Source organism: Loxodonta africana, chromosome 7, assembly GCF_030014295.1.
Source record: "Loxodonta africana isolate mLoxAfr1 chromosome 7, mLoxAfr1.hap2, whole genome shotgun sequence".
NCBI lineage: Eukaryota > Metazoa > Chordata > Mammalia > Proboscidea > Elephantidae > Loxodonta > Loxodonta africana.
Genome location: NC_087348.1, coordinates 104,141,345 through 104,163,878, shown reverse-complemented (window position 1 = coordinate 104,163,878; position 22,534 = coordinate 104,141,345). Strand labels below are relative to the sequence as shown.

General features: G+C 39.6%; 1 protein-coding gene across 1 annotated transcript in view; it reads right to left on the bottom strand.

Moving 5' to 3' along the window:
- The window catches only part of CCDC83 (coiled-coil domain containing 83), a 68,991-nt gene that overhangs the window by 23,813 nt on the left and 22,644 nt on the right, over positions 1-22,534 (bottom strand). The window contains 2 exon segments of the mRNA XM_023558531.2: positions 15,689-15,856; positions 19,252-19,414. Of these exon segments, the coding sequence (XP_023414299.1) occupies positions 15,689-15,856; positions 19,252-19,414 (331 nt within the window).

The window sequence follows — 22,534 nt, the reverse complement described above, 5'->3', positions numbered from 1 at the left end:
TCCTTATTGTTTGTTGCATTGGTTATTTACTGCTGTATAGCAAATTACCCCAAACTTAGCAACTTTAAGCAACAACAACCATTTATTATCTGCCAGCTTTCTAAGGGTCAGGAATTGGGCACAGCCTAGCTGGGCACCTCTGGCTCACAGTCTCTCACAAGTTTGCAATCATGGTATTAGTCAGGACTGCAGGGATCTGCAAGTTGAGTCATTCAAGGTTCAAATGGGGGAGGATCCAAGGTCATGATGCTGTTGGCAGGCCTCAGGTCCTTGCTACCTGTTGGCCAGAGACATCAGTTCTTGTGGGCCACTCCTTAGGGCAGCTTATAACATGGCAGCTGTCTTCCCTCAGACTGAGTGCGTGAGAGAGCAAGAGAGAGAGAGAGAGAGTGCCCAAAACAGCAGCCACAGTCTTTTTGTTACCTAATATTGGACGTGGGATCCCGTGGCTTCTGCTGTATACTCAAGGGGAGGGGATTACACATGAGCATGAATACCAGGTAGCAAGGGTCAACTGGGGACCATCTCAGCAGCTGCCACCATATCTGTTCAAATCAATTAATTGGAAATTAATCATATACTGCCAGATGTAATTATCACATCATTTTTGCATATCTCACCTTCAATCTAGCTTATAAATCCCTCAAGGGTAGGGACTATGTGTTAGTCACCTCAATAACTCTCTTTATATCCCTCTTGATGCCCATGGCTGAGGAAGAGTAATAAATGTTTGCTAAATATGATAATTTGTTGAGGAATAATTAAATGAAAATACATAAAAAGCATATACCAAGACTGTACTACTCTAAATGAATTAATCTGAGAATGATTAAGAGGTTGTCATACCCTGACACATCCCCAATTTATGCCTTAGTTATGTTTTATTATAACATCTGCAGGAAAATTATTTGGAAGTCAGAAGGTATTTTCCCATAGAAATGATGTTAAAAATTATGACTGTCAAGATTGCTAGAACTCTCCGAGATCTTAGGCTATGGGGAAGGAGAGCTGCAGTTCTAGGTTTCTGAAGGGACCAGGAGCCAAAGTCAGGCCACTACCGCTGGAACCGGGGAACCAAGGACCTAAGCAGGAGTTATTCAGCCCTCATCTGCCCTTGCTACTCAAGTAACTGTTTCACCTAATAAATGAAAACTTTTTCTGGTAGCAGGAAGTAAAACCTCTGTTTCACATCTTTTTACTACTGCAAGACCTTGGACATAAAACATATTGAAAAAGATTTTTGAAGAAAATTAAATTCAGCAAACAGTGAGTCTTGGTGGACAGTGATTTGAGGCTTCGGCACCAGAGCAGCAGCAGCAGCAAAGGCTGGCTCTTTGGCAGCAGCTTTGGTGGGAAGGGAAAAGGGAAATAAAAAGAGAGAAGGGGCAAAGAGCCATGGTGGTGCAACCGTTAAGTATGCGGCTGTTAACCAAAAGGTTGGCAGTTCGAACCTATCCTGCATCTCCAAGGAAGAACATTAGCTATAATGTTCCCGTAAAGATTACAGCCTAGAAAATCCTATGGGGCAGTTCTACTCTGTCACATGGGGCAACTACAACAGCAACAAAAGAGAATAGGGGCAAGCTCTCCCAAGTTGAGGAGCGGCCAGAAAGGTGGTCTGAACAGGTCAGTTTCTGCCTCTGACCGAGCTGGATCAAGGGCGTCTGACCGAGGCAGCTGTTCATGAACAAGAGGGTTCATTAGATTTTGAGGACTAGTCTAACTTGTCATCTGGAGACTAAGAAGATGGAAGTCTTTATTACTCCAACCTACATAGTCTCATCTACATAGCCTATTTTTTTTTTTTTCTTACCCTTATTCAAAGTAATCACGGGAATATTTTAATTCTTCAAATCCCATTTCTGATGGAATTTCTCTTTTAATCCAGTATGTAGTCCATCAGGCTAACGCTGGTTATTTATTTGAAATTTCTATCCAAAAAATCACCACAATCAATCTAAAAGTTGCATTGGATCAGGATTTTAGCTATAATGGATTGTACATTTTTAGCATCTGAAAGAATCCATAAAACCTGGGGCTTGATAACATTAAGTATTAATACTTTGCTGTAAATCATAAAAAATAGATTACAAAATACACTCTGATTAAAGTCGTAGCTCTCTCTATTGCCATATTAATACTGTAAAAGCCATATTACAACCAACTCTGTTCCATATAAAATTCCATGGACCTTTTTTTCTTCTTAAAAGCACAGTAACCAGCACAATGGGTGGATGTGAAAGCCTTGTTGTCAGCCTTTGTGACTCAGGAGATGCTTCTGGCAACATTCACTTGAGAATATACCTAAATAAACTGGGGGTACGTAGAAGTCTCCTTCTCATAGAGGCTAGAGACATGGCAAGTGGGAGTCCGGAAGATTGTGACTTTGTGCCTTCAGACTCCTGGCTGCTCAGATGCCTAACATAAAGCTTGGTTGCTAAATGGCAGGTAGCCAGTCTGCTATGGCTGCTTCCCAGAAGCTGACCACAAAACTACACTTGCCGAAGCTTGCTTCACCTTGTTCTGCCTTCCCTGTTGTGTTTGGCTCTTCTTTTGTTCACTTTTCCACAGCTTGTTGGAAGTCTTGTTGTTGCCCACTCTTCATACTCATCTGGGCCAATGGGGCTTCATTGTGCTGATCCTCGCCTGTGGCGGTGGCCTTCTGTCAGCCCTCTGTAGAGAAAATCGAACAGGAGCAGGTGGAAATACTAGCCATGCAGCAATTTCTTCAGGCACAGTCTGGGTGTAGAGAGCCATTTCTGCTTTACTGGAATCACAGAGCTAGGGAGACTTTGAAGCACGTGGGCTTTGTGATCTGACACACCTGGGTTCAAATCCAGTTCCGCCCTAAGTTTGTGAGTTTGGTTAAGGCTGTTTGCCTCTCTGGGCCTCTATTTCCTCATCTTTAAAATGGGCACAATTATATCTAAGTCTGAGGTTCTTGTGAGGATTATATAAGGTACGTGTCTTAGTTTCTTAGTTCTGCTTTGAAATACCACAAGTGGGTAGCTGTAAAAAATAGAAATTGAATTTCTCACAATTTAGGCTAGAAGTCCGAATTCAGGGCACCAGCTGTAGGTGAAGGCATTCTCTCTGTCATCTCTGGGGGAAGTTCTCTCAGTTTTTGTAGCCCTGGCATTCCAAGGTTTCTGGGTCATCTCCATGTGGCATCTATCTTTCCCCCAGCCCCCCTCCCCCGTTTGTCCTTGCTTCACTGTGCCTAATCTGCTCTTTTTATCTCTCAAAAGTAATTAGGTTTACGACACACCCTACAATGATATGGCATCCTTAACATAATGAAGAAAACCCTATTGAAAGACAACACACAATACAGGAGAGGTCAGCACAACTGGACTTAACCAAAAGCAAAGAAGTTTCCTGAATAAACTGAACTTTTCCAGGGTCACTGTAGCAAGGGCAGGGGTTTGGGGACCATGGTTTCAGGGGACATCTAGGTCAATTGGCATAATAAAATCTATTAAGAAAACATTCTGCTTCCCACTTTGGTGAGTGGTGTCTGGGGTCTTAAATGCTAGCAAGCTGCCATCTAAGAGGCATCAATTGGTCTCAACCCACCTGGAGCAAAGGAGAATGAAGAACACCAAAGATACAAGGTAATTATGAGCCCAAGAGATGGAAAGGGCCACATAAACCAGAGACTACATCAGCCTGAGACCAGAAGAACTAGATGGTACCCAGCTACAACCGATGACTGCCCTGAAAGGGAACACAACAGAGAACCCCTGAGGGAGCAGGAGACCAGTGGGATGCAGACCTCAAATTCTCATAAAAAGAACAGACTTAATGGTCTGACTGGGACTAGAAGGACTCTGGAGGTCATGGTCCCCAGACCTTCTGTTAGCCCACAACAGGAACCATTTCCAAAGCCAATGTTTCAGACAGGGATTGGGCCGGACTATAAGATAGAAAACGATACTGGTAAAGAGTGAGCTTCTTGGCTCAAGTAGACGCAGGAGACTATGTGGGCAGCTCCTGTCTGGAGGAGAGATGAGAAGGCAGAGGGGGGTCAGAAGCTGGCAGAATAGAAACGAAAATAGAGGGTTGAGAGAAGGAGTGTGCTGTCTCATTAGGGGGAGAGCAACTAGGAGTATATGGCAAGGTGTGTATAAATTTTTGTATGAAAAACTGACTTGATTTATAAACTTTCACTTAAAGTGCAATAAAAATTAAAAAAAAGAAAGAAAAAAAGAAAACCCTATTCCCAAATGGGATTATATCCACAGATACAGGGGTTAGGATTCCAACACATGTTTTTTGGGGGGGTTGGGGGGTGCGGTTTTTGAGAGGGACACAATTCAATACTAACTGTATGGAAAAGCGGGTGCTAGAAATTCGAGTTCTCTTGGAGATCACCTGGGGACTCTCATTTTGCCAATGAGGAAATTGACACACAAAAAGGCAAGTTTACTTATTTGTAAGTAGGCTTGAACCCAAGTCTTTTAACTATTATTAGTGTACAAAGTAGAATTTTTAGGGATTCCTGTCCTGTGCTCCTGGTAAAGGAAAAAAATAAAAAAGCTCTGTGACTTTCATATCTAATGACTTGTCATAACCCTCACCCTTTATTCCTGGGCCTAATCTCAGGTTCCCTTTCCTTGTAGTGGGGAGGAATAGCCTTGTCCTGGGCAATATGAGTGACTGTTTCTTCAACACCCTATATTCCAACATCTTCTATTTAAAGTTCAGGGAAGCAGTCGCAGGTACTTCCTCCCCTCCTCTGTGTTTGCCCCTCCCCTCTGCCTAGGGCCACATGGCCACTGAGTAAAGCAGGGCTGGACACCTAAGCAAAGCTTAGGTCATGCATGGTCCTATCAAAGATGTGGTAAAACCCATGTGAAATTGTTCACTACAGATTAGTAAGTAAGCACAAGTAAGCCCATGCTTACCTTGCTTACTGGGTCACCCACCCCTGTTAGGAATTGTAAATTTGAAAAGAGGCTTTGATTCTATAGGAAGGTACTGTGGGGTTGGGAGAGAGACAGATGTCAGCCATACCTAGAAGCAGAGTCTTTGATGTGGTGAAAAAACACGAAGTTGTTCACTACAGGTGATCTCGTAAGCAAGGTGAGTATGGTTACCCTGTTTACTGGATAATCTGCCCCTGCTTAAAACACACCAGCATCTTTTTCCAAAAGCTGTCCCCTAATTTTGAACAGTCTTTCCTTGAGCTCTCCAACTTCTTTGTTTAATATAATTTATTTTTATTGTTGTTGTTAAAAATATACACAGCAGAACATATACCAATTCAACAATTTCTACAAGTACAATTCGGTGACATTGATTACATTCTTTGAGTTGTGTAACCATTCTCACCTTCCTTGTCTGAGTTGTTCCTCCCTCATTAACATAAACTGGCTGCCTCTTAAGTTTCCTGTCTAATCTTCTGAGTTGCTATTTGATTCCATATAGGTAGATCTTAAAAACAGCACAATGCTCAAGGCAGACATTCTTTACTAGTTAAGGTACTGTTTTAAGAAGACTTCAGGGGATTTTTTTGGTTTAAGGTTTAAAGATTATCTCAGGGCAATAGTTTCAGGGGTTCATCCAGCCTCCAAAAAATCTGGATTCCACAAAAATGTTAAATTTTGTTCGTTTTCTACCTTTTAATCAGGATTCTTCTATGAAATCTTTGATCAAAATGACCAGCTCTTCTGGTCTCATGGCAAAAGGCAGTTGTTCATAGAGGCAATTAGCTACGCATTCCATTTCCTCCTCCTATTCCTATCTCTCCTTCATCCTCTGTGCAGGTGAAAAGAGACAAATTGTTGTACCTTGAATGGCCACTTGCAAGCTAAGACTCCAGGCACTACACAAGGAAGTAGGAAGTAGAACAGAAGCAGTGAACACATTATTAGGCCAATTAACTGTGATGTCCCATGAAATCATGAACCTAAACCTCCAAACCAAGGAACCAATTCCGATGAGGTGTTTGGTTGTACATAAGTAGCCTCAGCAGCTACTCTTTGTTGTTGTTGTTGTAAATGTATCTTCCTTAGTTATCTAAAAAAAATAGTGCTGCTATAATAGAAATACCAAAAGGGGGTGGCTTCAACAAACGGAAGTTCATTCTCTCACAGTCCGGTAGGCTGCTTGTCCAAATTCAGGGTGTCAGCTCCAGGGGAAGGCTCTCTCACTGTTGGTCCTGGTAATCAATCTTTCCTTGGTCTAGCAGCTTCTATGCACAGGAACCTCGGGTCCAAAGGACTTCTCTGCTCTCAGCGTTGTTTTCTTGGTGTAATGAGGTCCCCATACATCCCTGCTTGCTTTTTCTCTTTTATATTTCAAAAGAGATTAGCTCAAAACACAATCTAATCTTGTAGATCTCATCAGCATAACTGCCGCCAATTCCAACTCATCAACATTCATAGAGATAGAATTTATTAGACATAGGAAAATCACATCAGATGAAAAAATGGTGGACAATCACACAATACTGGGAATCATGGCCTAGCCAAGTTGACATATATTTTGGGGGGACACAATTCAATCCATGACAATATCTATCACAAAACTTTTGCCAATTCAACTTTTTGCAGACGTACAACTTATTGACAGCAATTACATTAATCAGCTGTGCAACCCTACCCTTAAAAAAAAAAAATAAGCAATGCAATTTTTCCATCATCATGAACGGAAACTCAGTACACCATGAGCAATAATCGCACTTTTCCCTCTCCCTCCTGCCCCTGGAAACCACTAATAAACTTTGTTTTTTCCTGTTCTTGTCTTCTCATATAAGTGAAGTCATACAATATTTGCCCTTCTATGATTGACTTATTTTACTCAGTATAATGTCTTCAAGCTCCACCAGTATTGTAGCATGTACCAAGATTTCATTTCTCCTACTAACTCTATCGGGCAGTTCTACTCTGTCTATAGGGTCGATATGAGTCAGAATCGACTCAACGGCACTGGGTTGGGTTTTTACTGCTGAGTAGTATTCCATTGTGTGTATGTACCACATTTTTTTTTAATCCATTTATCTGTTGATGGACATTTAGGTTGTTTCCACCTTTGGGCTACTGTGAATAGTGCTGCAATGAATATTGGTGTACAAGTATCTATTTGAATCTCTGCTTTCAAGTCTTTTAAGTATATACTTACGAGTGGAAATGCTGGGTCATATGGTAGTTCTAGTTTTAGCTGTTTAAGGAACCACCACACTGTTTTTCGCAAGGGGCTATACTGTTTTGCATTCCCACCAGCAATGGATAAGGGTTCCAATTTCCCCACATCCTCGCCAACATTTGTTATTTTCTTCTTCTTTTTTTTTTTTAATCTTAGCCACCCTAATGGGAATGAAATGGTATCTCATTGTGGTTTTGATTAGCATCTCTCTGATGGCTGGTGACATCGAGCATTTTTTCATGTGTTTAATGGCCATTTGAATGTCTTCTCTGGTGAAATGTCTATTCAAGTCCTTTGCCCATTTTATGACTGAGTTGTCTTTTTGCTCTTAAATTGCCAGTTTTATATATATATATTGGTTATTAGATTCTTATCAGATATGATTCCAATGATATCCTTTTTTTTAAAATAATTTTTATTGTGCTTTAAGTGAAAGTTTACAAGTCAAGTCAATCTCTCACACAAAAACCCATATACACCTTGCTACACACTCCCAATTACTCTCCCCCAATGAGGCAGCCTGCTATCTCCTTCCACTCTCTCTTTTTGTGTCCTTTTCACCAGCTTCTAACCCCTTCCAACTTCTCATCTCCCCTCCAGGCAGGAGATGCCAACATAGTCTCAAGTGTCCACCTGATCCAAGAAGCTCACTCCTCACCAGCATCCATCTCCAACCCATTGTCCAGTCCAATCCATGTCTGAAGAGTTGGCTTCGGCAATGGTTCCTGTCCTGGGGCAACAGAAGGTCTGGGGGCCATGACCACCAGAGTCCTTCCAGTCTCAGTCAGACCATTAAGTCTGGTCTTATGAGAATTTGGGGTCTATCCCATTGCTCTCCTGCTTCCTCAGGGGTTCTCTGTTGTGTCCATTGATATTCTTTCAATTGGTAGTTTGTCTTTCCAATTTTTGGTAACGTCTTTTAATGCACAAGAGTTTTTAATTTTTATGAAGTCCCATTTATTTTGAGTTTTTCTGTTTGTGCTTTTGTTATTATATTGGATAATCCATTGTTGAAAGCTAGGCCTGACAGCGTTCTTCCTGTATTTACTTCTAAGAATTTTGTGATTTTAGTTTTTGCATTTAGATCCTTAATCCACTTTGAATTTGTTTTTGCGTATGGTGTGAGGCATGGATCCTGATTCATTTTTCCGTACGTGGAAATTAAATTTTCCAAACACCATTTATTGAAGAGACTCTTCTTTCCCCATTGAATGGATTTAGCACCCTCATCAAAAATTAGTTAAGCATAGATGCATGGGTTTATTCCTGGACTTTCAATTCTATTCCATTGGTCTATGTGTCTATTGTTATGCTAGTACAAGGCTGTTTTGATTACTGTAGCTGTATAATACATTTTAAAATCAGGATGTATGAGTCCTCCTACTTTATTCTTCTCTTTCAACATTGTTTTAACTACTGGCGCCTCTTGTCATTCCATATAAAGTTGAGGATTGGTTTTTTCATTTCTGTAAAGAAGGCTGTGGGAGTTTTGATTGGGATTGTGCTGAATCTACAGATTACTTTGGGTAGTATTGACATCTTAACAATATTAAATCTTTTGATCCATGAACATGGAACATCTTTCTACTTATTTAAGTTGTCTTTAATCTCTTTCAGCAGTGTTTTATAATTTTCATTATATAGGTCTTTCACATCCCCGGTATCATGGATTAAATTATGTCCCCCCAAAAATATGTGTATCAACTTGGTTAGGCCATGATTTCCAGTATTGTGTGGTTGTCATCCACTTTTTGGTTGTAATTTTATGTTGAGAGGATTAGAGTGGGATTGTAACACCACTCTTACTCAGGTCACCTCCCTGATCCACTGTAAAGGGAGTTTCCCTGGGGTGTGGCCTGAACCACCTTTTATATCAAGAGATAAAAGGAAAGTGAAGCAAGCAAAGAGTTGAGGACCTCATACCACCAAGAAAGCAGCACCAGAAGCAGAGTGCATCCTTTGGACACAGTGTCCCTGTGCCTGAGAAGCTCCTCGACCATGGAAAGACTGAGGACAAGGACCTTCTTCCAGAGCCAACAGAGAATGCCATCCCTTGGAGCTGATGCCTTGAATTTGGACTTTTAGCTCACTTTACTGTGCGGAAATAAATTTCTCTTGTTAAAGCCATCCACTTGTGGTGTTTCTGTTTTGGCAGCACTAGATGACTAAGATACCAGGTTAAATTTATTCCTAGGTGTTTTATCTCTTAGATGGTATTATAAATGGAATTGTTTCCCTAATTTCCCTTTCAGATTTCTCATTGTTTGTGTAAAGAAACCCAACTGATTTTTCTTTGTTGACTTTGTACCCTGCAACTTTGTTAAATTCATCTATTAGTGCTAGAAGATTTTTGCAGATTCTTTGGGATTTTCTGTATACAGGATCATGTCGATGGCACTGGGGTGGGTCATCTATGAATAGAAATAATTTTACTTCTTTTCCAATCCGGATACGTTTTATTTCTTTCCCCCGTCTTATTGCTATGGCAAGCACTTCTAATACAATATGGAATTGAAGTGTTGAGAGTGGGCACCCTTGTCTTGTTCCTAATTTCAAGCAGAAAGCTATCAATCTTTCTCCATTAAGTATAATGTTGGCTATTGGTTTTTCATATATGCCCTGAATCATATTGAGGAACTTCCCTTCTATTCCTATTTTCTTGAGGGTTTTCATCAAGAAAGGGTGTTGGGTTTTATCAAACGCTTTTTCTACATCCATAGAAATGATCATGTGGTTGTTTTCCTTTGTCTGTTGATGTGGTGTATTACATTCATTGATTTTCTAATGTTGAACCATTCCTGCATTCCTGGAATAAATCCCACTTGGTCATGGTGTATGACTCTTTTAATATGCTGTTGAATTCTGTTTGCTAGTATTTTGTTGAGGATTTTTGCATCTATATTCATAAGGCATATTGGACTATATAGGTTTCTCTTCTTGTGGTGTCTTTGTCCTGTTTTGCTATCAGGGTTATGTTTGCTTCATAGAATGAATTAGGGAATATTCCTTTGGTCTGTATCTTCTGGAGACATTTAAACAGTATTGGTGTCAGTTCTTCTCTAAATGTTTAATTGAATTCCCCTGTGAAGTCATCTGGGCCAGAGCTTTCTTTATTGGGAGCTTTTATGTTTGTTTGTTTCTTTTAATTTTATTGTGCTTTAGGTGAAAGTTTACAGCTCAAGTTAGTTTCTCATTCAAAAATTTATACACATATTGTTTTGTGACATTGGTTGCAATTCCCACAATGTGACAGCACCCTCCCCCTTTCCACCTCACTTTCCCTGTGTCCATTTGCCCAGTTCCTGTCCTTTTCTACGTTTTTGCCTTGCTTTTGGGCAGGAGTTGTCCATTTGGTCTGGTATATGTGATTGAACTAAGGAGCATGTTTTCCTCACCTGTTTTATTGTTTCTTTTATAGTCCTGTCTAATTTTAATCTTTGTCTGAAAAGTGGGCTTCGGGGTGGTTTCGGTTCTGAGTTAGCAGTGTCTGGGGTCCATCGTCTTGGGGGTTCCTGCGGTATCTGTCAGACCAGTAAGTCTGGTTTATTTTTGTGAATTTGAACTTTGTTCTACATTTTCCTCCTGCTCTCTGCAGTACTCTCTGTTGAGGTCCCTGTCAAGAGGGGTCGGTGGTCATAGCCATGCACCATCTAAATCTTCTGGCCTTGGAATGATGGAGGCTCTGGTCCATGTGGTCCTTTAGTCCTTTGGGCTAATATTTTCCTTGTGTCTTTGGTTTTCTTCATTTTCCTTTACTCTGGACAGGATAGGACCAATAGATGTGTCTTAGATGGCCACTTGCAAACTTTTAAAACCCTGATGCTGCAGTCTTGAAGCAGAATTTCTTCTTCCTCAGGGAAACCTGTTTTTGCTCTTAAAACCTTCAGCTGATTCAATGAGTCCCACCCAGATTATTGAGGGTAATCTCCTTTACTTTAAGTCAATTGATTTTAGATGTTAACCATATCTACAAAATACCTTCACAGTAACACCTAGATTAGTATTTGATTGAATAGGTGGAAACTATAGCCTAGCCAAGCTGACACATAAGACTAACCATCTCAGAAGGTAGGTTTGAGGCCAACACTGGAGACCAGAGGGCAATGTTGGGCAGGGTTGTTGAGCAAGAATTGGGCACCATCAGTGGAGGGTTATGGGAAGGTTAACATGGTGGTGGGTATAGATGAATCTGAGTAGGGGACTGTGGGGAGTGATCAGGTCCCAGGAGCAGGCAAGAGGGCCTCAACCAAGGTGCCAAGGAGGAAGTATGTTGGTTTGTGACAGACTTGAAGGGGAAGGGAGAGTCTGTGCAGGGCTCAAGCCCCAGGGCAGCCAGTATTTCTCTCTTCCAGGTGGGTGGGGATCAGGCAAGTCACTGCTGGAACCCCACACCCAGCACTGGCCTCTGCTAGACCTGTTGCTGGCCTGTGTTTTCCTTTCTCTCTAGAATAGGTTGAGCCTTGGTCATTCCAGAACAGCCCAGAGGCTGCATGACCCTGGGCATCCTCCTTGCTCTGCAGCCCGGGCTTCCTCCTTGCCCTCCTGGTGACCACATCATCTCTGCCATCCCATGCTCCCTGAGCCAACTGACTAATGCACAGAAACCTCCCCAGCAAGAGCAGACAAGGCTGAACTCAGAAATGGAAACCAAGCCCAAAGAGGTATGAATGGCAACCCAGGCAGCCCTTCATCATTGCCCATGGGTACCAGGAGACGTCTGAGGGCCAGGGAGAGGAAGGAAGGGGGCCAAAAGCAAGAATAGGGGCAGGTAGAGGGAACTGACAAGTGGGATGGGGAGAGATTTTCCCGTAGATTGGAATCTTCATGACGGCAGGAACCAGCCTTGTCTTGTGCACCCAGGGCCTAGCAAGTAACTGGCATGCAGTAAGCATTAAGTATTTGCTGATGGACTGACTGAATGATTTTGAAGAAACTCACCTAGAAGGGCTGTTCAGATGATGGGGGAATGTTGGGAGGTTTTTGATCACTGATTCAATCTCTTTACTTCTTATGAGTTTGTTGAGACTTTCTACTTTCTCTTGAGTCAGTTTGGGTATGTTGTGTGCTTTTAAGAATCTGTCCATTTCATCTAGGTTAACAATTGTTGTGGTACAATTGTTCATAATATCCCATCACAATTCTCTTTATTTCTCTCTGGCCAGTTGTAATGTTTCCTCTTTCATTCTTCTTTTGATTATTTGCACCTTTTCTCTTTTTTTCTTTGTCAGTCTAGCTAAAGGTTTGCCAATTTCATTGATCTTTTCAAAGAACCAACTTCTGGTTTTGTTGATTATTGTTTTTCTGTTTTTGATTTGATTTATTTCTGCTCTGATCTTTGTTATTTCTTTTCTTCTGCTAGGTTTAGGCTTAGTTTTTTCTTCTCTTTCTAATTCCTTTAGTTGTAGAGTTAGGTGTTGATTTGAGATCTTCTTTTTTTTCTGTAGGCATTTATTTCTATAAGTTTCCCTCTGAGTTCTATTTTCCTTTATAGTCTGGAATTTGGTGACTGAAGGTGCAATTTGTCTCATCATACTGCAAGTTGGCATGGTAGTATCTAACCTCACTTAGAAACATGGTATCCATTATATTAGAATAAAAAACTTCCATTTTACTGGGCTCTTTCACAAAAATAACCACCCTTCTCCTAAGATAGGCTGAGTCAACCTCTGTTCCTTGCAACTAAAGGAGCCTAACACACACAAACTCCAGGATCACAGGTGGGAGGAGAATTCCAGAAAAATAATGGAACAAGGGGTCTGTGAAAAAGGAGGTAGGAGAAAAAGAAGAATGGTAGTAAGGCTTTGAATAGATTGATTTAGAAGTCCTGCTCATATTTGTTGTGTCCAATTGGTAGGCGATAAAGTGTTTAATAGTTCCCCAGTAGAGTTACTGATGCTTCCTGGGTGGTAAGGAGAAGGTCCTACAATGGCATAAAAGACAAGCCATAATGACCATTTTCCAATAGCATCTAAAATTGCTATACCTCAAGACTGGACGAGTCATTGAATATATACATGTTATTTCCACAACCCAAAAGTTGGATACAACAGCATGAAAATTTTCAGCTAAACGAAATCATTCAAATTTCTGATTAAGATAATGAGTGAAGTTTATATGTGATCATATAAGTCTTCCTACTTTAAAAATGTAAAATGAAGACATTCTAGATACAATATTTTAAGTATTTTAAACATAGCCAAAGAATAATTGTTTTTAAAGTATGGTGCAGATGTACAAATGCATAGATAATAGAATAGAGTAGAAAATAGAGAAAGAGACTCAAACATACATAGGAAATTAAAGTACAATAAAATTAGTATTTCAAATAAGTGGGGTAAAAATGGATTATTCAATAAATTATGTTAGGACAACTGGAAAACCATCTGGTAAAAAGTAAAGTCGGATTCCTACCTCACACAAAAACAAATCAAAGATTTAAATACAAAAATAAAGCCATAAAAATTCTAGAAGAAAATACCGGAGAATTTATCCACAATCTCAGAAATCACAAAATCTAACACTGATAACTTGAGCACTATCAAATTACAAAATTTCCTCATAAAAAGACCCATAAACACAAAACAAATGACAAATAGGAAAAATATTTGCAATTTATTTCACAGATAAAAATCTAATTTCCTTAAAATGTAAAAAGCTCCACAACACAACAGAAAAATGGGCAAAGGATGTGAACAGATGGTCTACAGAAAAGGAAATTCATATGGCTCTTAAACTTATGAAAAGATATTCAGTATCACTTATAGTAAGAGAAATGAAAACTAAAACTACAATGAGATGCTATTTTCTACCTATAAGGCTGGCAAAGAACAAAAAGTTGGATAACACTCTCTGTTGTTGAAGATGTAGGAAAACAGGCCTTTCATGCACCCTGGTGGGATGCAACTTGGTACAACATCTATGCCTATTGAAATAAAAAACAGATTGTTTGGCCCAGCCATTTCTCTTTAGAGATAAGCATAAGTGAAATGATCTAAGTATAAGGATATTCTTCACAATAAAATGACATACTTATAAGGATATTTATTGCAGCATTATTTGGAATAGTAAAAGACTGGAAACCTAAATGCTTATCCGTAGGGGAACAGGTTAAAAAAATTATAATACAACCAAGCAATGTAGCCATTTGAAAGAATGAGGCAGTACTAATATATACTGATCTATAAAGATACCCATATTGTTACATGAAAAGGCAAGTGAAAAATCAACCTGTAGCATTCTATTTGTGATACATATTTATATATGCATTGATACAGGCATAGAATATTTCTGACAAGCTACACAAGAAACTGGTAATAGTAGTTTCTGATAGGGAGAGGATCTGAGTGGCTGGAGGGTGTCACATTCACTCTCTACTTTTATTTCAGAAGGAAAATCATTTGAGAAATCAAGAACTCCAAATTCAGATTAGTATGGTTGTCAAATTCACACTATCTTTGAGGTGCAGAGCCTCTGAGCTGAGAAACTTACACAAAAATCAGTCCAGAGGCCCAGGTAGCTAGGTCCTGGACTATCATCCACCCCCAGCACTCTTTTTGGCCAGATTTTCCCCATTTATTCTATTCTATGACTTCTCTGTCTCTGAGTCTCTGGTGTTCTTTTAAGCTACTATGCTCACTTCAGTGACAGACAGGTGACCTTGTGTTAAAGGACAGGGCCAGCACATATACCCGTTGTACCTAGTTCGGGCTTCATCACACCTGTTGCCATCCTGCTCAATACCCTCTCCACCTTCTATCTCACATTTGCCCTCCAGTTTTTTCAGACTACGGCTTAGCATTACTGGGGCGTTTCTCCATAATGATTCTGGTTTTTCAGTCTGCCTAAATTGCCTTGGCTTGCCTCAGGTGAATTCCGTTTCTAATTTAGTCCAGTCCCAGGATCCTCCTGTTGTTGTTGTCAGCTGCCGTTGAGTTGGCACCTGACTCATGGAGACCCCGTGCACAAGATCGGACCATAGTGATCCACAGGGTTTTCGTTGGCTGATTTTCTGAAGTAGATTGCCAGGCCTTTCTTTCTAGTATACCTTAGTCTGGAAGCTACACTGAAGCCTGGGGAGCATCACAGCAACACATGAGCCTCCACCAACAGACGAGTGACAGATGTGCTTGAGGTGCACTGGCCAGGAATCGTACCTGGGTCTCCCACATGGAAGGCCAGAATTCTACCACTGAATGACCACTGCCCTCCACCCCCCCCACCCCACCCCACTCCACCCCATGATCCCCCTACCTGAGTGAATTTGCACCAGACCCAGGTATGGGAGTATGCTGAATGAAGCTTCTTTCTTCAAGTAAGTTGGTCGCAGTGTTCCCCACCCCCCTTTATTCCCCTTCTCATAGGTGGTCCTGGGTTCATTTCTCTACTTTCCCTCCACTTTTACTTTTAGGCTCACAGTTGCTTGTGCAGACAGCAGAGAGTAACAAATGATTCAGGGAGTACCCATTTTTCCATTTTTTTTTCTTCTAAATGTCCTCTAAACATTGTTTATTTAACTTAAATTAGCTTTGTTGCAACTGACCTGACATTTTCCTTGCGTTCTCTTTAACTGTGTTGATGTCTTTTTCTAAGGATGTAATGAGTTTAGCATGTTTTTCACTCCCTACATTCTTGTACTCTTCCCAATATTCCTTCTCACTGAGTTTCTCAAGAAATAGTTTCTCAGCATTACTTATTTGCATGCGCATATCTGTTAAAAGAAAATCAAGACATCATGTTATTTCTATTGTCCTTGATACAATTATGTGAAGCGATCTGATTTTTATTAAGTCAAAGTCCAGTAGTAAAATGCTGTTAACTCATGAACATTATTTTACACCTTCGATTTAGTGAAATCTAAACTATTCAAACTATTGTTTATCTAGACCTCATAATTCAAAATCCAAACATAAATTAAACTTGTCTGGTTACAAAACAGATGTGTAGTTTTGGATCATGATCAACAGAGATAATTGACTTATATGCCTAGCAACCCACATGTTTAAATTATGCTGTGATAGCTTGATAATGGTCATATTTTATACAATGTATTATATCACATACACTCTGAATAGTAAATTGTTATTTTCCTGGCCATTATGCCTGTGGGTAAAAATTGATTTCAACTTTTATCCTTCCCAGATCCTTGGCAACCATTTTTATAAGTAAGTTGTTTGATTAAGTTATCTAAAATTCATTTGTTTGGATTGCCCGTGGGTGAAATGATAGTCATAATAACATGTCTTTCCCCTCCTTACCCCCCCATAACCCTGTTATTAAGATTTCAGAGAGATAAGTTCCTCAGTTAAATATGTACAAATATTGAGTCATGTCAACCACATAAACTTTGAATTTTCCCTGGTGTACTTGATAAACATGCTAGTCTACAGTCTTTAGGTCTGGGTACCATGTTGCTGAATATTTTGGAAAAGGAAGCATTACAAATAGCTGAGAACAATTAATGGTTGTTTGGCTCACCACCACCCACCTCGTTTGAGAGCTTCTTAAGGTCAGGACGGAGTCTTATTCATCCTTGTAAATACAGCACTTAGCACAGAGCCTGGCAATTAGTCCTCAGTAAATGTTTGTTGAATGATTGAAGTACTCCAATCAGGCCAGAGGCTGGTCTTCAGTCCAGAGATCCAGAAGGACTCTGGACGCATGTTTTTCCAAAGATGTAAATGATAGAATATATATTTTCTACAATCCTTAATAAATGATGCTTGTTATTGTAATTTAAACAACTGTTAATATGCATTTTAACCCAGAGAGGTAGCCATTCTCTTCTTTGAGCAGATAGCTGCTGCCACAGCCCTAAGCCACATTCAGCGTTTGCCGGGGAGGGTGGAAGACACTGAAGATTTCCTAACAGAGACGGATGTTCTATGTTCCCAGAATCCCTCCTAGGAACAACCTTTTCCTACCCCTTGTCAAATAAGTATGCCAATTGCAGTGGCCCATCTCCTGGCTATAGGGATTGGGCCAGGGGTGAGCAGGTGCCCCAAGATATCCTTTTACAGAAATATTCTCACTGAAAGTGGTGGAAAACATGCCTCTTTAGCCTCAAATTTGAAGATATAAGGTTGCAAAATCAGAGCTATTGGCAGTCAGAGTTCCAGCTTCGCAGGGACAACGGCATGAGAAAAAGGAGCCAACTTGCAGGGGGAAGAGTAAGACAGAGAAACAGTTAAAAAAAAAAAAAAAAAAAAAGCTGAGATCTGATAGCATTTGAAGTCCTGGGTCCAGGTCAGCAGCACCCTGCACTTTCTGTGGTTTGGTTATATGAAAAAATTAGCATCCCCTTTATGCTTAGGCTAATTCAAGGTGGCTTTTTACCTTTGCAACTGAGCGAGTCTTGACTAAAAGTTGGAAGAAAGGGATTATGTCAGCACTTCACAAAACTTTATGGGCACAGGAATCCCCTGGGATCTTGTCAAAATGCAGTTTCTGCTTCACTAGGTCTGGGTGGGGCCTCAGAGTCTGCACTGGAACAACCTACCAGGTGAAGCCACCACTGATGCTCTATAAACCAAAATGAGTTGCAAGGGACGACCTGGTACAATTCATAACAAACTGCCTCAGAAACTCTTTTCAGACACATATGTTCTCTCACTTTCCCTCTCTTCCTCAGCATCTGTGGGCCTCTTTCTCCCTTGGACCACCACACTCGCCCAGCCCTCCTCTACTGTGCTAAGCCATCCAGTTCGGACCCAGACTTGTATAACACATATGCCCCAGTGCTCAGCCCAAACCATAAGCAATCAAAAAACCAAATCTGCTGCTGTCAATTCTCACTCAAAGTGACTGTACAGGACATAGTAGAACTGCCCCCATAGGGTTTCCAAGGAGTGGCTGGTGGATTTGAATTGCCATCCATTTGGTTAGTGGCCAAGTTCTTAACCACTACACCACCAGGACTCCAAACCATAAGCAGGCACACTTCAACTAACTCAACCATTTCCCTTAGAAGACAGTTTAGGGAGCATGCCTAAGCATCCTTTGGGGTCTTACTCCCACCTTAAGGATTTATTAAAATATTCCCTCCAAACACAAGCAGAGCTGTTCCAGAGAGGTGTCCTACAAAATACAATTCTACCACCTCATGACATCACTATTGCCAATAAAGAGACTTGGTTAGGAGGAGGGTTATGGGAACAGTTTTGGAAAGTTCTATAAATGAAGTTTGCCTGTAGGTGTTTGGTCTTGGAAACTATTTCATTCAAAACAATAAATAGCAACTGAGTGGAGTGCCTGCTCTGTGCAAAGTTCTCGGGTACATCGTCACTTTGAAATACTTGGAGAAATTCGGGAAAAATCTAGTCCCTACCCTTGTTTTGCTTTTTAGCTTCTGGTACTGCTTCCTGATAATGCTCTAGTTGTTTTTTCCCAGGTTTCCCAGAGGATGGCTTTTATAGAGGTCTGGCAAAAGTGGTTTGAGAAATATTGGCAGCAAGCTTAGGATGAAAGAAAACCGATTATAATTGAGTCGATTCTGACTCAGGAATAAAAAATGTGAAGTGTCAAAACTGTGTATGACTATGGTATTTCTAAGCCATGGCAAGAGTACGTTCTCAGTCTTTCATCTTCTGCACATAGCATCATTTCTATCCATGTCTTCCAAGCTTTCCCTTTCTCAACTCTAATCTCCCTTTTCCCACATTTAAATGGGGGGCTTAGTTCCCTTAAGGATTTTGGGAGAAAAACTGTCATGGTTATGTTCATTTTATCATTCCCAAGTCTAAGCCAAGGCTGAAGCCACCAAACAATATCATTTTTCCAAAAGAACAAATCACCAACTGTGAGAAGCAGCTCAGAGCTGTGTTTAATAGAATAGTGTCTGGTGTTAAGAGTCAGATGGTTTTCATCTGTGTTTGTTTTTGATCACTGCCCTTATACCCTTATTATTCCTCCTCAATTGGCTTCAGTGTCACTGCCCGCCTCATATTTCCCTCTCCTGTCCATTTGCCTACATGTGTCTGTGGTTGTGGTGGTAATGATGGCATGTGAAATATGTTCACAGCATTTTGAACATAATGGGAGAAACAAAAGCATTAAAACATTCAGCAAATAACTCGATATAGCTTTACGATAGTTTTCTTAAATCACCTTTCAAATTTTGTTCCTGGTCTCTTTCAAACTTCCATTTTTCCTTCATTGCTTCTTCAACATCCTCTCTTGTTACAACTGGTACTCCCTTTGACTTATCTTCACCCAGTTCCTTTAGTAGGTTCTTTATGTGCCAAATCTGTTCATCCTTTAAGCGTTTATTCTGTCATGAAAATTGACAGCATGTTAACTATATCTGTTGAACTATTTACATTGTTTTTCCTAAAAAGAGAGTCACATATTGCAGCTTTTAAAGTGAGAAATATTTAATGAAATAAATTATATAATAATATCTGTAAGTTTATGGAAGATTCAAAATAAAATTAAACCCATCAACACAGTAACTGTTAAATACTAACATTATCATTCATTATTCATTTAGTCAATATTTATAAAGCATCTACTATTTGCCAGGTGGAGCCCTGGTGGTGAAGTAGTTAAGAGCTTGTCTGTTAACCAAAAGGTCAGCAGTTTGAATCCACCAGCTTTTCTCACAAATGACCCTCATTCTCTTCTTTTATGGTGATGGGTACTCACCATTCCCAACATTTCACACTGGCAATATGGACTAGGTTGCTCTTATGGACATCCCATCCATATTTCTAAGCTTCTTATGTAATCAACTTATCCTTGCCTTTGCTATCTTATTATATACACATGCAGAGAGAGATTTTTTGTGTGTGACCTTAATGTTTCTTTGTAATTTTCTTAGGTTCCCTTTTAAGCTCTAGTAATCAACTTCCCTCATGTCTTTCCTTCAATTTCCTAAGCCTAATAAAATGTATATACTTAAACTATTTTAATACTTCTTTTAAAAATTACTTCCTTTTCCCTATAATGTAAATTTCCTTTATTATAACTTTTTCAACATTGTATTTTATTAGTCATATTCATGTCTTTTATCCTCTGAACTTACTGAGTGCTCCACTATAAAGGAATATTTTATTAAGATTAATTTTCTAGGCAAGTGGTTCTGAAACTTTAGTGTATATAACAAGCACCTGGGGATCTTGCTAAAGTGGAGATTTTGCTTCAAGCAGTTTGGGATGAAGCCTGCAACTCTGCATTTCTGAGAAGTTCCAGATGATGCCAAGCATGATGAACTTTGAGTAGCAAGGCTCTTTCAGATAATTTAAAAACACATATTTATATACTTTCACCAAAATAAAAAAGTATAAAAATAAGTAAATAGATAAAAGCACATAGTTATGACTCTTTGAAAGTCCTACAGCCTACTACAATGCATTTCTTTAATTTATTACTTCATCCAACAAATCTTAAACTCAAGGGCTGAAAAAGTTGATTCCTTAAAACTATTTAGCGAAACAGACACTAATATATTAATCTCCTCAGATAAGGCTTTACTGCAACCTTAAGAAAAGATGCTCTTTAAATTATTCCACAGGCTGAATAAAATAACTGATACACAGTGCATTAGAAGTTTAATTTAAAACTTTAAAAAAATGAATAAAAACAATTGACAATAAACTTTATGACACCAAGGCTTGATTAAAAGAAAAAAAAAAAAGGAGGTGGATAGGATTTGAGTAATTTCAGACAATGGAAATGGAAATAAAGAATAGAAATAAATGATGCTCAAAATTTAGTAGTTTTAGGTTCTCTGATTTTTAGTTTGTAATATTCTAAGGTATCACAATCCTATTTCTAAAGAATTTTTAATACCAAGGGATTCATAATACGATGTTGTATTTAAAATTGACTCTCTTTCAACTCCCTCTTTAAAATCTTATTAGGAGTGACGTCAGCAGGAATGGTGGAGTAAGGACCACTGAAAATCCTTTCCTCTATAAAAGCAATGAGAGAACTGACAAAACTTGTCAAAACCAACTTTTCAGAACTCTGGAAATTAACCAAAAGCCTGCAACAATCCACGGAGTGTTTATTCAAGAAAAATGGCTGAATCTAAGTAAGGACAATGAGCTTTGTGGTGTTGTAACTTGTCCTATTATCATCCCCTCGCTCTAGTCCCATGATAGCCTTGAAAATCAAGAGTCTTGCAATCATGGTAAAAACCAGCAGCAGGCAGCCTCAGTGGGAAGGAAGGGGAGAGAACTCCTCCAAAACCTGATTCCCAATTAACTGTCCTTATTATAAGGTTTATTATTATTATTATTATTATAAGGAGCCCTGGTAGCACAATGGTTAAGCATTTCAGATGCTATAAATGAGAGGACAGACATTCGAACCAGTTATATTTCTCTACATTAGCAATGAAGAATCTGAAAATGAAGTTAAGAAAACAGTTCCATTTACAATAGTACCAAAAAGAATAAAATGGGAATAAATTTGAAAAATAAGTGTAAATCTTGTACATGAATGGTTATGGCAGCAGTACTCATAACAGCCAAAAAGTGGAAACAACCCAAATATCCGTCAACTGATGAAGGGATAAACAAAATGTGGTATATCCAAGCAATGGAATGTTATTCAGCATAAAAAGGAACGAAGTGCTGTTACATGCTACAACATGGATGAATCTTGTAAACATTACGCTAAGTGAAATAAGCCAGACACAAAAGGCCACATATTGTATGATTTCATTTATATGAAATGTCCAGAAGACAAATCTATAGAGACAAAAAGTAGATTAGTGGTTTCCAGGTGTCATGGATTGAATTGTGTCTCCTTCAAATATCTGTTAACTTGGCTAGGTCATGATTCCCAGTATTGTATTATTATGTACCATCTTGTCATCTGATGTGATTTCCCTATGTGTTGTAAATCCTATCACTATGATGTTAATGAGATGAATTAGTGGCAGTTATATTGATGAGATCTACAAGATTAGATCGTGTCTTAAGTCAATCTCTTTCAAGATATAAAAGAGAGGAGCAAGCAGAAAGACATGGGGACCTCATACCACCAAGAAAGCAGTGCTGGGAGCACAGCTCGTCCTTTGGATGTGAGGTTCCTGCGCTGACATGTTCCCAGACCAAGGGAAGACTGATGACAAGGACCTTACTCCAGAGGAGATAGAGAGAGAAAGCCTTCCCCTGGAGCTAGCACCCTGAATTCAGACTTCTAGCCTACTGGACTTTGAGAGAATAAACTTCTCTTTGTTAAAGCCATCCACTTGTGATATTTCTGTTACAGCAGCACTAGATAACTAAGACACCAGGGGATGATAGAAGAGGATAATTGGGACTGACCGCTAATAGGATTGGGGTTATGAAATTGTTCCGGAGTTAGATAGTGGTGATGGTTGTACAACTTTGTGAATCTGCTAAAAAGCACTGAATGGTACACTTAAAGGGTGAAATAT